The sequence below is a fragment of the Hippoglossus hippoglossus genome, chromosome 8 (genome assembly GCF_009819705.1).
Source record: "Hippoglossus hippoglossus isolate fHipHip1 chromosome 8, fHipHip1.pri, whole genome shotgun sequence".
Classification (NCBI taxonomy): Eukaryota; Metazoa; Chordata; class Actinopteri; order Pleuronectiformes; family Pleuronectidae; genus Hippoglossus; species Hippoglossus hippoglossus.
The window spans coordinates 10,721,831-10,737,796 of record NC_047158.1 but is presented as its reverse complement, the minus strand read 5'-3'; the positions used below and the strand labels follow the sequence as shown (position 1 = coordinate 10,737,796).

The 15,966-nt window shown below is 40.3% G+C and overlaps 1 protein-coding gene across 2 annotated transcripts; it reads right to left on the bottom strand.

Moving 5' to 3' along the window:
• Window positions 1-1,901: 1,901 nt before the first annotated feature.
• Window positions 1,902-14,176, bottom strand: limd2 (LIM domain containing 2). 2 transcript variants are annotated; one of them, XM_034594176.1, is made up of 4 exons: window positions 13,889-14,176; window positions 4,159-4,203; window positions 3,780-3,916; window positions 1,902-3,693 (listed from the first exon to the last, which is right to left on the bottom strand). In XM_034594176.1, the coding sequence occupies exons 1-4, from the start codon at window positions 13,889-13,891 to the stop codon at window positions 3,534-3,536; spliced, it is 345 nt and encodes a 114-aa protein (XP_034450067.1). In that variant the 5' UTR covers window positions 13,892-14,176; the 3' UTR covers window positions 1,902-3,533. The 2 variants fall into 2 exon arrangements, with proteins under 2 accessions (XP_034450067.1, XP_034450068.1); XM_034594177.1 differs by lacking the exon at window positions 13,889-14,176 and adding an exon at window positions 7,207-7,407.
• Window positions 14,177-15,966: the final 1,790 nt, after the last annotated feature.

Here is a 15,966-nt window from a genome sequence, read left to right as displayed (position 1 = left end):
GGACCCCCAAACTGATGGAGAGATGGAGCAGGGACCCCCCCTACTATATATATTGTATACAATTGTGTTTTATATTAAACTGGGCCTAGTGCCATGTATAAACATAGCTACCCTGTTATTGTGCATTCAATACTAAGCTATTCAAATAATACACAGGTTCATATATTCATGTTTTTATTATTGTGTGTCGCTGAATGTGTGCATTGCTGACTGAAAGATAACGTCTTCTGCCTCCATTTATCTGTTCGCTACAATATGTTGGATTCATGTTAATGTGTATTTAAAGACATTTAAATTTGTGGGAAAAAAATTGGTTGAAAAAAAAAATTTCAAATTTCAAAAATATAAAAAATTGTCAAATCAACCAAAAATGTTGCAGGAGGTACTGCAGGCGGGGGAGGGGGGGTCGCAACATTTTTGGTTGATTTGACAATTTTTTATATCAGCTGACTGTCAGCACTGTTGAAGACCTCTGCACTATATTATATATTTAAATCCTGTATTGAAAATGTTAAAGGTCCTCAAATATTGTTGGCACGGTGTATTTTTAAGTTTTACATTTTTGTATTCTTGAGTGAAGTTTCTCAGGACATTAACTACCTGGGGATTAAAGGATCTCTACATAAAGAAACACACTAAAGTCAGCGAATTAAATCAACACCAGCATTTTATTTTTCTCCAAAAGCATGTAAAAAGAAAAAAAGAAAGAAAAAGAAAGAAAATGCACAAAATGATTGTGTATATAGGCGCAGAAAGGAGGCGCTTACATTTGAAAATGTTCCATTACACAAATAAGCAATAGAGAGAGAGAGAGAGAAGGGAGAAGAGGAGAATAGACAGCAAACACAGTCCGAGTGTCCTTTTGCTGTAAGGCCACCTCAATCCACAGGTCAAGTCAGTAATACAGAATACATTTCCAAAGATGCATACATTTAAAATGTCTCGATGACAACAGCATTGAAAAGTAAGTCCACATCAAGTTTAGCACAAAAATGAAATGATTCACAGATCTAACATTGAAAACGTTACACTGCAATCATTCACCTGAGCCTCTTGGCACCAGTGTAAAGTGTACCTTGTCTGCTCTGTTACACGTAGACGTTGCAATTCACAGATTTTGCAGCTGTACCTTGGCGAACTGCTAACGGAGAATGACAAAGACAGCATTTCTAGATACAATACTCTTGATTTTAAAGCATTCTCAGGGATCCAGAGGACCGGTTTAAAATAAAATAAAAAGGAGGAAAATATAAGGTTTACATTGTCACACAGAAGGGTTTTAATTGTTGTACATTATATGTGGATAAAAAGTGGTTTGATTGGGAAAATGGATGCTGGTAAGGTGAAGTAAATATATGTTAAAGAGTGGGACTCAAGAGTAACCAGGTCTGCTTCTGAAAAGGCATGATCAGGAGATTTCTTTGTAAAGATCTGTGCACTCAAAAAGTCTCAATTGAAAAAAAAAAAAAAAAAAAAAAAAAAAAAAAAAAAAAAAAAAAAAAAGCAGTAAGATCAGCTATTTGTTTCTAAGGCTTCTCTTAAAAAAGTAGCAAATATCCATCTGTTAAGTTTAGCTTTGTATCCTGCACAGCATGCTTAAATTCACAGTAACCCTTCAGTCACAAAAAGTACTTTGTGTCATTCAAGTGTCAGTCAAGTCTCAGTGATATTCAGACATTTTGTAAAATGAGATATTTGAATGGCTTTATACTCATTCTTCGCACAGAATGAAAGAAGAGTTGTGGAAATCGTGTCTAACTGGAATTAATTTCTCTTAGGTGTTGCGATTAAATACGATCAAAAGTGGCTGGAGTGCAGCAGCTGCACTGCGAGCTGAGGCAACGTATTCAAAAACATCAAATAAAGGCTCTGTGGAGAACTTCTTGGGCAAAGTTATTTTTCTTATTCTTACACTAGACACTACTGTCGCACTGTCCCCAGCAGGGGGTGCTCTGCACTGGGTTTTGCAAGAAGCACATCCGGGGACCAACAACCTACTGTGATGAACCCTCCATCAGCCACCTACTGTAAATTCAATATTAAGAAATAGGTCCAGGTGCTAAGATGTATTTAGCTAATAAGACATGAGTTGAGAGCAGGAAGGCATTTATTTAAAAAGGACACCTGCTCACGCTTAAGGGGATGACTGGGGGGGAACAAATAACAATGGATGTTCAAGTGGGCGTGTCTATGTCCCCCTTAAAAACTGGCACATTATAGGAACACACTCAAATACAGCAAGAGGGGAACTCATCAGAAGATGCCAAGAACTGAGTGTGAAGTAATAAAAGGAACAAATCTGTGTGGTTTCTTGCAAAGATTAAGCTCCGTCCATCAACATCCACATTTGTAGCACAGAACTGTAATGGAAGTTGAATTTAACTGCGTTTACAGCTCCTGTTAAAATGTTTCATACGATGAAGTGAAGCGTGTTTTACGGACGCCGGCTCCCTGCGATTATCAGAATCTTGTCTGGTGATCACACGTGGTCGTATGTGCAAGACTAGAGTACGGCATGACGGGGAATGTTCACTAATCACGAACTACAGCTCTATGTACAGATAGTATACAAAACACAATTAGAGAGTTCCAGAAGAATCTCGAGGGTAAAAGCTCAGAGAGGATCAACTTATGCCATGACATCAGAATCCAAACTCAAGTGCTTTCTAAAAAACGTTAAAAAGTGGTCTGCTATGCATCAATGAGACAAAATCATTCACAACACAGAAGATTGATACAGTCATAAGATAAGGCTATTAAGACTCAGTCATACCAACATGCAACGATAAGACTCAAACCGGTCATTGAGATAAGAACAAACGATGGGATGATGCGAACAATAAGTGAAATAAAAAATAAAAACGAGAGGTGAGCTGTTGCTGATGTGTGCGGTTATGTTACAGTACTCTGTACCCTGTTTGTTCCTCAAATATATGAAACCTGACAAACTGACAAAACTGTCACAGCAAAGTCACAATACCGAGGACTATTATTTTGATTTGTGTTTTGCTAACATGAGGAAATGTTTACTATTTGTTTTAAATCCGTGGGTGAAAATTGACCTGAGTGTATGCTCGACTGCAAAACATGGATGCTCCGTAACCCCTCTGATATGTTTGCCTGAGCATACAATTCATATAGTTAAGAATTAATGGGTGCAAATCATTAAAAATAAAAAATATTATTATTATCGTAATACTCCCCATACCAGAGAATGTTTTTGGTCACAATCAACAACCAATTCCATAGAGGAAATTGGAAAATAAAATTAGGAAAATACAAATATCAATAATAGCAAACCCAAAATATATACCTAAAGTAAATTTTTAAGCGGTATGGATTAAGACTGGCCAGTCTTTTCATAGCTGTTTGTGCATGTATCTGTTCTGATGGAATTTAAAAAGCGAGTGAGAGTGTGGGTGATTTAACAGAGCCCCAGCATACGAGGCATGTGTTCATTGTGATGTACTGGAGGTGTTAGTTACGAGGAGGCAAAGGAAGAGGCAGAGGGGGGGGGACACAGGGAGACATGATTATGCCGTCTTTGTCATATTTTCTTGGTCCTTGGCGGACCAGAGCTCTTTATGCTGTTTGCGTCCAAAGCCCTCGTCATAGTTGCCTTTGCTTTTGAACAGCTGTTGGAAGTGGGGTTTGCAGTAGAATTCGCCTTGAAGAGCTGCAAAGGAGCCAAGGCTGCGAGGAAGTGAGACGTTTAACAGTTAATACACAAACCAAAGTGAAGTAAACACAGGGATAGTAATATAATAGAATATAATCACCTGAGTTTGGCATTGCAGTGCTTGCAGCAGAAGCATGTTGTATGGAAGACCAGGTTGTTGGCAACTAATCTCTCCATTGGGTAGACAGTCTTCTCACATGATGTACAGACTTCCTTTTGAGTCTTAAAGCTGAAAGACTGAGCGACATAAATACACAATTTACTACCAGATGCACCAACAGGAGGCGATGTACACCTTGATCTTCAGTGAGATGAAAGCTACGCTTTTACAAAGACACAAAATGAAGGAAGGACTTCCTCTGCTTTTCTCCGAGATCAAAAGCTGATGAAAGTGAAGTGGGGGCAACAGTAATAACAGACAGATGACGAGAGGACAGTGAATGAGGGATGAGAAAGAAGACAGGCAGTGTATATTTTACCTTTGATCGCTGGACAGGTTTTTCTTCAGTGGGGCCTCTGGTGTCCTGGAAAAGCAAAGAAAAAACAAAGTGTAAGATATATGTATGTAAGACGTATTTTAAATGTTCTTGTGCAGTGCCAGTTCAAAGCCCGCCTGTTTGGGATGGGCTGTTTGCTTGTCCTGTAGTAATGCTGGTTTCAACTTTCTTTCTGAAACTGTTAAAGTGGCCTGCAGTAGAGAGCCGCTGCAAAATAAAGACCTGCTGCTGAGCTCCGTCCACAGAACCCTGAAGCTGCACCACGGCTGCTGCACAAAGAGCTGTTCACCTGTTTGTTCAAAGTACGCAGAACCTCGAACTGGAGAATCTGTTACGGTTACTTTTGTCTTGAAAGCACTGTTGTTGTGATCGACAAGGTCATTTACACTGATTAGTCCAAGCCACCGTTGCCATTGAAGCAGAAGGCGGATCCAGGATTTTTTTTTTTTTAACTTTAACATTTCAAGATGAAGTGTTTTAAAACATTTCCACTGTTTTCCCAGGGAATTACTCATGGATCTTGATGAAGAAAAAAAAAAACAGACTAGAGGGGACTAGAGGTATGTACTCTTCTGAGTGACATTCAAGTTTAAAATGTGTTAATATTAAAAGTATCACGTGTCCAAATCACACCAAATTCTTCCTTGGGCTCTTAACAATACACTTCCTGAATGTGAAGCTTATAAGATGGCTCTCAAGATAAGGGTTTCACATACAGACAGACAGATTTTAATTAGTAGACAGACGTACAGACTTTGGTTATGTTCTTACACGGAACAACAATTATTAGGTGAAATCCGCTCCACATGTCTAATCCATGCAGATGACAAGCAGCAGAAGAACTTCACAAGGATGGATGTTTTCTACTGTCCTCTTGTTACCTTGACCAGTCTGTTAGTATTGTCAATCTGATCTCTCCACCTCTCCTTCCACTTCTATTCGCTCCATCTGTCTCTTAGCACCCCGGGGAAAGGATCAGGTGCCTTCTGTCTGGTCATGTGAGCCGCGCTGTGGGACGCTCAGCATGACACTGCTCTCAACATAACATAGCAGAGCAGCAAAGAACCTGCCTTCTAATTCAGAAACTCCACAAGGCAAAATAACTTGAAATCTAATAAAATGGTGGGAGATTTCTTAGTGAAATAACATGAATGACACGTATTCTGCCAGTCTTTATCTGTGAAAATACTTCACGTTCCTTCCATGCGTGTAATAAAGAGTTTCTGTCACCCAGCTCCCATTGGTAGGTTTTATACTTTGATGTTTCTGGCTGCCATTTTTAACGCAGGTCCCCACATTTCTGTGCACACTGTAGGTGTCGTCGTTTTAGTCATCTAATTGCAGTTTGGCTGGCGATGACAGCAGGAATTAAAGTACTTCCCCCAAGGCGCTGAGAGGGTTCAGAGGAGAGAGAAAAGCTTCAATGATCTCTGAAGCAGGACAAAGTTACAGAGTAGTAGTAAGTGTATGTCCCTGGCAGCAACAAGCACGGCCTCGTCTTTAAGCAGGACTAACAGGTAGTTCAAGCGGATAATAAACAGACAGAGAGACATTCAGACGCTCGCACAGTAACTGCCATGGAAAAGCCAGTGTGCAGGGAAGAAGGGCAGCCTCTGTTCAGGCAGGGGGAAAAGTCCACTGCAGACTCTGCTAAAACCCTGTTATGTAAGGCCGCTTGGCTGGAGCTGGAGGAAGGGGTGGATGAAGGGGCATTGTGGGACAGCGACCAGACTTGCAAAGATGGCGAGAGCTTCGACAGATAACTGCTGCTTGCTCTCACTCTTTTTAGGAAAAAATAAAGAATCAAGCAGATGCATAGCAGGAAGTATGTGCATCCACCTTCTTCACAAAATGTTGACGTGCTGATGTGAGTTGAGCTCAAAAGCTGATTAACTGACTAATGAAAAGCACGTAAAAACTTTTCCTTTTAAAAGTGAAGTAAAGTTGCTGGGAAAAAAAGTAAAGTGGCTGAAAAACTATAAGGGTCAGACAAATGGGATTCAGCTTTCTATCACATTATTAAACTAGAACTCAGTGTGTCTCCTTAAATTAAAACGAGCTACATCGTGAATTTCTCCCTGGGAAATCAGTGAAAATGTCTGAAAAGACTCAGATCTTTCCTAACCGATACAATATCCTTACAGTAAGTCCAGAAGTTGCTTCAAAACCAATGGACAGGGGTTAAAAAAACATAACCTCATTGGCGGAGGACCAAATGTCTCTAGGAGATAAGTAATGAAGCCGAGTATATTAACAGTTTCTCTTCAGAAGACGTCAGCACAAAATTGTCGCTGTACATTAACCACGGACAGCTGCGAACAAAGATGTCGGAATCACTGATGTGCAACATATCTCCCAACCCAATACAACCCGAGGTATGCAAGTCATTGCTACCACACTGTAAAGAGTCTAGTAATATCTCTGATGGCTCCTCTTCACATTGTCTCATGTTGTACAGTTTATAGTCATTTCCTTCTTTGGTAAGCAACCACTTAGTATTTTTGACCTTGTTGAGTGGTGCATTAAAGCAACAGCAGAGGGTTGTCTGCACTTATGAGAACCGACGACATGCTTTAGAAATAAACGTCTCATTAACAGTGAGGCCATGCAGCTTCCTGTAGATGCAATCATGTCTGTCTCCTCTGTATCCCTGGATCCTCCTGAGTTGAGTTAATGTTGCTGTTAGCAGCTCAAACTTTGCTGGTTATCTAGCAGGCTGCTCGCTCAACCGACCTACCACATCCTGCTGCCGCAGGACAACTGCTGAGCCGACACGATGCTGATCTTCTCCAAATTATTTAACACGGTGGAAAACTGAAGTTTGACTGAGAGAAATTGCCACGGTGTATTTGTAGAGAAGGTTTACTTCAGTGCGAGGCTGCAGGAGCACTTAAAAGAAGTCAACAGCAGGCTATTTGTACATATGAAATCATGAAATCAAATTGGCTAAAAAAGGAAAACTGATCTGAGAGAAAGAGAAGATATGCCAATGTTTTTTTGGTAGTCAAAAAAAAAACGAAGATTAGTTACCATGTTAGGGAGTAGGCACGCATTCCACGCACACTGGCAGGCTTTAGATAAGCTTGTGTCATCTAGTCTTCTTTGGCCTTATATGTACATGAGTCTCAGTTGTCACCGAACTGCACAAACGTAGCAGGAAGTCATTATGACACATCTGACTTCCTCTGTCATGCAGGGTCCCGACGGGAACGTCAGTTTTGTTAGCAGCTAAATTCCATCTCAATTAACGACTACTTGCTCTGTACGAACGCCTCATCATGCAGAGTGAATTAACCGATCAGAAATATACATCTCACACAGCACCACAACAGAGATAAGACGTTGCATGGTGTCGGTGAATGAAACGCCTTCATGAGCACAGAACATGGTGTTCAATGTTAACATTTGTTGTGTAAGTAATTAGCTCTGAAACGCCCGGCACTGCTTTAACTGTGAAGCAATTGGACATAGCAGAGTGTGAAAAGCTGGAGCCTGCTAGAAAGTTGTATCTTACCAAACAAAGAACACTTTCACATAAGTGGGGAAATCTTGTTGCAATAGAGCTTCGGCTCTTACCTCACAGCATCAATCCCTCACACATCGAGTGCTCGCTTTAATTTTCATCACACCTGATCAGGCCAGCCCGGGCGTGTACCGTGTTCTGTATTCATGTTGCAAATGTTCCATGAGCCTCCAGTCTAATTGAGTGCCCTTTTCTCTTAATATTTGTTTAAAGACTTAGTCTAGGGAAATTCACTCAGTTTTCATCTGCATATTCAGTATGAAGCTACAGCCAGCAGCCGCTTAGCTTAGTGTGGAAAAACAGGCACATAACTGCCCAGTAAAAATATATCTTTTTTTTTTTACTTTGTGCAGATCAAACAAGATCTAAAAAGTTGTTTATAAATGTGTTATGAATTGATATTTACCCTGACTAATCTGATTCTGCATCATGTGAAGCTGCAGAATCTCTTGGCAAGGGAAAAGGTCAGAAGCTTTCTGGTTTCCAGTTCTGGTTTGACCAATCATTTTTGAGCAAGGTTCAGTTGCCTGCAGGTGACTGAAATGCATCAGCTATCAGCTTTTTTAAATTTATCTGCATTCAAAGGCAGGTAGCTGTTGATAGAGATTAGCCAAAATGTCATCTGGACTTAAGACACCAATAAAAAGTATCCCCGTTTGTTTGGTGTGTTTGATATAATAAACTAGACAAACTCTTAACAGTGAATGACAAACAGAAGATGGAGTCTTGGCCCAGGTCTTTACTGTCTACACCGGAAGCCTCAAAATATTGACTTGCTTTAACTGCACACTGAAGATCTTGAGTATCCCCTGAAATCCTTCTAACCAATATCTATATTAAGGGTAACAGGAGACAAATTTGAAGATATATGCAACACGCATGCACCTCAAAATAATGTCTGTACATGCTTTTTGAAAGGAACCAAAACTACAGCCAGACCAAACTCTTGTCTAAATTACAGCGTTTAAAAACGTCTGCCAATGTAAACTACAGCCATTTAAACCAGCTACAGCAACTGTAAAGACGATTAGGAGGGTTAAAGAGTCTCCTCTTCGTCTTGTTGTATTCTGCCCATCAGCCCTATAAAGAGAGCCCCTCCCTCTCCCTTGCACTTGCTCATCACTGAATACACACCATGGTACGCGATTCACTGCAACAGGCCCCTAGAAGGGAAGGCAGGCGCTATGTTAACAAACGTCTTATGTCATTAATCCAAAACAAGGCTCCCACTCTTTCTCGTACCTTAAACTCAGAAGCATGATCATTATTTAATGTTTTGGGAAAGGGTGGTGCAAAAAATACAATTGTTAATAAGCCCATCTATCAGTTGTTAAGCCAATTGTAACAAACTACATTTTTCCAGGCAAGTTCTAGCAAATAAACCAGTTTTAAGGAATTCTTTTTTCAGCCTGCATTATAATTTTTGGACCCAGAAGCCATGGCACTGTTTCAACAACTAAAACTGCTGCTGCAGGGAAGATATGCAGCCGTGACTTGGCAGCAGTCTTCCATCAGCAACTCTGAACATGAAGAGACTGAGCAAGATATGTGGAAGAGATGAGTGAGAAGAAGAAGAAAAAAAAACAAAACATGCAGCCCTAAAGGAAAACTACTTCCCTGTGAGGCAAATCATTCATATTTGCACAACATGAGACTGACTGGGGAACTGGGTAGTGGTAGGATGAAACTGTCTGCTCCTTCAGTGCAGATTCAGTTCACCAGTCTGCAGAGTAATCACATCTGGGAGCGTGTCAGGTCTTTTGGTCAGACACTGCTTCTCTACCCTTTATCCAACTTCCTGTTGGAAGCGAGACAATGACGGGGCATTTTGTTGTGTTTTAAGACAAAGGGTATTGACCGTCAGCGTGTCTCATTACTAAAACTGAAACTTGTTTTTTGTCTCGTCTGCAGAGGCTGTTCAGGTCCAGCTAAAAAAAAAAATGCAGCTAGATACCAGATAACAGGAACGTCAAGATTGTCATAAAAGAGGTGAAGAAATTAGTGCTGCATCTAATCATTATTTCTGAGACTCATCAGTCTACAGATCATTTTCTCAATTAATTGAGAAATAAAATGAGAAAAAAGGCCAAATGTGAAAAAAATGCCAAGTATATTATATTAAGTATATTACCTTTTTGTTTCACCTTTAGATACTGTATTTATGAAGGTTTCTAATTCTGTGTGATTCTGTTCAAAGACGAACTGAAAGTTATTAGTTGTGGAAAAACCAAAACACACATTCACAAATAGTATTTCTGAGATTTTTTACTTGTAATGAGTAGTCAGCAACTTTTGCTCCCATGACTTAAGTTTTGACCTGTGTGACTTTCTTTGCCAGAAACCCCTCAAGTGTTTCCTTGTACCTCAGGGCACAAATTGTGTAAGATCTGTTCAATACCAGACTGAAAACTGGTTCTGGACTATTTCTAGTTAATAAAATCAGATACTAATGATTGAATCATGAATAAAAAAAAGCCAACATCAAGGTCCAGTTACTGATCTGTGAACCTGAACTAATAAACCAGTGGTTAATGATGGTTTGCTGTAGCACCTGGTCTGTATGTAATTTTACTTCTTAAAAATAGCAAACAACAAAACAAGTGAAGGCCTGTGAAAGAATGTGTTGGGTAGCTGGAGCCTGTGTTGACTGGCTCGCTGTCATCTGCAACCTCTTTGAAGGGGTTGTGAAGAAAACTGCCTCAAGTGCTGCAAGTGATCAGATGTTATCACTGAGCAGAGAAGAGGGAACACCTCATAAACCAAATTCTGCTTCAGGGCTGGAATTTAACATGACAAGCCCTGTCCTGCAAGTACTGCCATCACAGAAAATTTCCATCACACGCTGAAACTGAAGGGTCCTTAAACTGTGGATGGAGATTTTGAAGCCTGGGACAATGAAGGACTAATGTTTCTAACCCGTTTTCCACATAAGGCTTATTTCCAAAAAAATTATAAGGGGCTAAACACACAAATTTCCTTTAGAGCTCAACGGACTTGAAACGTGACATGTGAGCAGTCTTTTGTTCATAAATGTCACTAGACACCACAAATATTCCAATATTAAGAAGATTGGCAGCTATTTCTGATTACCTGAACCCAAATAAGGTCATACTCAGAATAAGCTACAATCTAATTAGATATGTGGACTCTTTGGACCTTGTGTCTTAATCTCATTCTAACGTCTGGTTGAAGTTTTCAGTTTCCAACTGCTTGGCGACACGTGTCCTGGTGTCAACAAATTGGGGAAAAAAAACAAGGAGTATAAGCTTTTGCAAAATTAGAAAGAAAACACTCAAAAGAGGCAACGTTAGCATCGTGCATTTAACTATTTCACCTTTGGGTTTTAAATATATATCGCAGGATCGTGGGCCGTATGACGTGGTGGAAGTAATGTTGACATGAGCTTTGTAACGGTAATATTATGCAACGGGAATATGACTGAAGTATTCTATCAAAAACTTGTGCAAACATCATAATCTGACTAATGTCTGACTCAGTACAAGGTCAATAGCAGCCTTGTAAACATAGTAGTCACTGAAATAAACGAAACACTACATGTAAACCAGATTTCCAACAATAGATTAGTGCTGAAAGCCACAGAGGCAGAAAGCAATGCGAGTTAAAAAAAAAAGATATGATCACAATGCAGCATTTAGCTTTTGTCATCTTATTGAAACTGATTTAAAGTTGTACAGGTTTAAGAGCTACACCTTTACAACAAACTGAGATCTGATTTCCAGAAGACCAAAGTGAACCATGTTAAGACATCGAAAATAAATAAATCGAATCAAGGCGACAGCACATTAGGTGTCTCGCCTTCAGTGTCTGAGCTCAATATAGACTTAAGTTTGGCTTAAGTGTTATTTATATTCTCCAGAGGACAAGACAAACAGATAATTGTGCCTTTTTAAAAAAAAATTGAACAGAGGAATAGTTTATTGGATGTATGTATATGACGCACTGGGGAACAGACACAAAATGTACACAAAACAATATTAAGCAATCAATCCGAAAAACAATCAATCAATCAATTACTTATAGCCACCTATACTTGTAACACAATAAATGAATGGGAGAGAATTGGATAAGAATGCTTCCAATACAAACTATTTATCTGACCACTTTTCCCTGCAGCTCATTGGCTCGGGACCTGCTGGCGACCCATTTAAAACTGTTCTTCACATCTGACAGCAGGCGAACACCCCCTCTTCCCAACATATGGTGCCTCTAACGTGCCCAGCAAATCAGGTTTTTGTGCCGTTAATGGCCATTGTTTGACAGATGAGCACATGGTCAAACAAAACTAACGTTATCACACCTAATTGTGCAGCTTTGTTTAATATGCTTTTTTCCCCTCAATCTGCATTATTAAATTTTTGTTTTTTAAGATACAAAGTCAGTCAAATTACAACGACAGCCTCTCAAATCCCCCAGATCACTGACGTAAATCAGCCAGCAGAGCAGGGTGTCAATCTGTGCCGTCAACTCTTACTGAAAATACAGTCCACTGACAGTGGCAGGAAATGAAAATCACCATATACAGTGTTTACTTAAGCCTCGTCACCATATGCCAGGGTTATAATGACAGACTGCTGTTGATGTGGTGGCCCGGACGGATAAAAAGTGGTTTTAACCGACCACAGGGCAGCTTTTAAACTATGTGACAAAACAAACACAGACAAAGACATTTGTATACAGACAGAGTGGAACACATGTCTTCTCCCACCCAGTGTAGAGTTTGGGATCTAATGTTGATAATCCTGTTGCTCAGCCAATTCAGGAATTACTCACAGCAGCTGTTAGCGAGATCATAGGATGCTGTGGATATTTAACGAATCCTTTAACCTTAAGTTTTAATGGAGCGTGGTTGCATGTACACCAAGTATCCTATAGTTTCCACCTGGATACTGTGGCATGTGAACACTATCTGTTGGTTGAGAGGTTGAGGAATCAAGACACTATGGACTGACCTTATATGATCATGTATACAAGGATATGAATAACCAGGTCCTTCATGCCCCATGTAGATAAGATATGTTGAATTGGGCTGAGTTGATATTATATCACTATCAAAAAATAATTCACATCAGTCCATCAGATAATGACAAACATTTATAAAAAGACAAAACATTTTACAAATCTTAGGTAGACAAAGTGTGTGTTATACCTCCTCACAATTTATAAGCATTACATCAATATATTGGACTCTGGTTATATCGCTACTGATAAAAATGATGTTGCGATAACTGTTGATGTTGTTCTACGATGACTGTGTGGCTGAGACGCACATGATCGTCCTGGATCGTTGTGTGATCATGTACACGAGGATATGGATAACCAGGCTTCTCATGCCTCCTGTAAATATGATATCCTGAATTACATCAGCACCAGGGGTAAAACCTCGAAAGTGGGATGGTGAGCTCGATGTGTGGATACGTTTCGATCAAAGGGTTCGGTAAACACAGCCGCCATTAAAACAGTGGCATCGGATGAATATTCGGCTTTTGTTCGTGTGCTTATTCGTTTAATTGCGTTTGCTCTTTGTCTCTGGGGTTGGATCGTTTGCAAACCCCTCGCACAGACCACTCGGTTGTGTTGCACTTGGTTTGCCACACGCACCACTCAGCAGCTATTGCTCAAATCGGCAAATACACACGTTTATCCGCTATTGTTCTAACCAATACAGAACAATTAAACCACATGTCAATTAACACAAGGGCTAATTTGGAGGAGAACGGTTCAATGGATGGCCAGGTTGTAATAGAGCTTGTTGGAAAAAGCAGGGGTAATGCGAGTTGCATGTATTATTCAGTATGTTTCAATCACACTGTGGGGTTAATATTAATTAGCCACCAAGCTAGCTGCCTAACAGGCGTTTTAACGTGCGGCACGTTGCTAGCATTAAGATCAGCACAGCGGCGGGCGTTCCGATGTCCCTTAAATAAATCAAATCTCCTCCCGTGCCCTGAGCACCGTGTTTAAATGAAAGATTAACACCGTGGCTTACACAACACGGCGGCTGCTGCCGCTTTGCTAAAGCCTCACATCATCACCTCACCTCCGCTCAGAGAGAAAAGAGGAGCCGGGAGGAGAGCGGGGCTGCGGAGGGAGGGAGGGAGGGAGAGAGAGAGGGAGAGAGCGAGGGGAGGGGAGGCTGCGGACACACAACAGCCGAGCAGGGGCACTCACCATCTGCGCTGCTCGTCTGCGACACACCGGCTGGGAAACACGTTCGCTCGGGGGCTGGAGGTGGATGCGGGCTCTCTCATTCACCGCGGCTGGGAGGCTGGGAGGCTGGGAGGCGGACGCTGCTGCTGCGGTGCCGGTGAGTCTGTGCTCCGCTGCTCGGCTTCTTCAACCCTCTGCTTCGCTCGTCTCTCTCCGGCAGGATGTCGAACCCGATTGGCTCTCATCTGCTCGCGGGGCGTTCACGGCCTGCCGGACAAACCAGCGCTGCGTCTGGAGCGAGGACGTCACGCTCTGTCTTTTATTACAGTTCCCTTCACTGCGGGGGGTCGGTCTGTTGTTTATCTCGCTTCTGTTCGTCGTTTCCTTGATGTGCTCTCGTCTTGTTTGTGTGTGTGTGTGTTTTTCTTTTGTCTCTTTTATTCCGTCTCAGCCTGAGACAGAATTATTGATGAACAAAACAGAAATGTACCACGTTTGTATTTGTAATATAGTTTAATGAAGTATAATTTGAAAAAATAAAACACACATTTCGTTCATTACTGTTATTGTCGTTAATTCATTTAACATGTTTATGTTACCTTTTACTACTGTTGTTGTTGTTGTTCAGACTGTGGGTGTGGTGGGGTGGAAGGGTGTGTGGGGATACACGATTGTTGTAAAGCTAATTTAATGGTTTTATGTTTTGATGTCTTTATATTTTTATGTTTTTATGTCTTATGTGTTTTACCCCTTGCTGTAAACACAAATTGCCCACTGAGGACAAATAAAGTTCAAGGTTGAAAGTTGAAGTTGAAGTGAATTTAAACGGGGATTAGGAGACAAAACAAACACAAAATCTCTTAGAATCTTTCCAATAATGGTCAGAAATCTTTCTAATAATAACATGTAAATTGCATCATATGTTGATGTTAACGTCTCCCTCCCCTACGATCTGTATGTATACTTATTCATTATTTGTTTGAGTTTTTCATCATGACAAAATGTCATTAATATATTTTCATTATGACATGAAATGCGATGAGAACGATCTTTGTGTTTTTCTTGGTAATATGTGTTAACTTCAATAAAAGTATGAAAAAACTTTTTATTACATCTCTTTGTTAAATGATAGGTTCATGCTCTTAAATAATGAAAATGTCTGGTCTCCTGAAATCATTCCTCCCAACTATATTGGTCTCAAAATGTCCAAACCACTTAAATCAGGTGGATTTTTTTCTTATTGAAGTTTTTTAGTATAAAAATGACCTCTTTGTTCCTTTTGCAGTAATGTTTAACTTATTTTGTTGTTTGTTTTTGCGAAGATTACTATTGGCCTGATGTCACTGATCTATCCTTCCTAAATCAGTTGAATGTCGGCTGTTTTTCCATGTCAGTGTCAAAAACAAACCTATAAACTACTTATCAACTCAAATACTATTTTGCTTGCATTTTCTGATGATTTAATTTATATTCTACCCTCCCATGCCACAGGGCATCTTCACTGTTTGTCACTAAATATAGGCGTGAGCAATTGAAATGAAAAAACATCCCCTGAAGCAAAAAGACATTAACAATACAACCTGCACCCTACGAGGTAACCGCCCTTTGGCAGGTATCACAGCTTGAAAATGCTATTTGTAGCCAGCTAAGAGACTTTCCATTCTTTTTTACGCATTTTTTACGCATTTATCTGGCAGATCACTTCAAGCTCTGAGAGAGGTCAAGTGTCAGCTGCAGTGCAAAGACACCATGTTTAGGATCTACCCACAGATGTTCAGGTCAGGGATCTGTGAGGACGATTTCAAAAGCTTCCCGTTTCTTAACATTCTATTTTTTTTGTTCATAGCCCATTATTACTTTATCTGTTCACAACAGATAGAACTATTGGTGGTGAATTTATAGCATTTTTCATACATGTAATTATTTGTTCCCTAGGTGTTAGGTCCCTGTCATTTTAAAGCAGTCATCACGACTGTTGCGCTGCCTCATGAATTCCAATAAAACCACATCAGCCATAAAAAACAGCTGAGTGTAGAATAGAATGTAAAAAAGGAAATACAGATGGTGGGTCTTGTGATCAGAACAAAAATCTCTGAGCC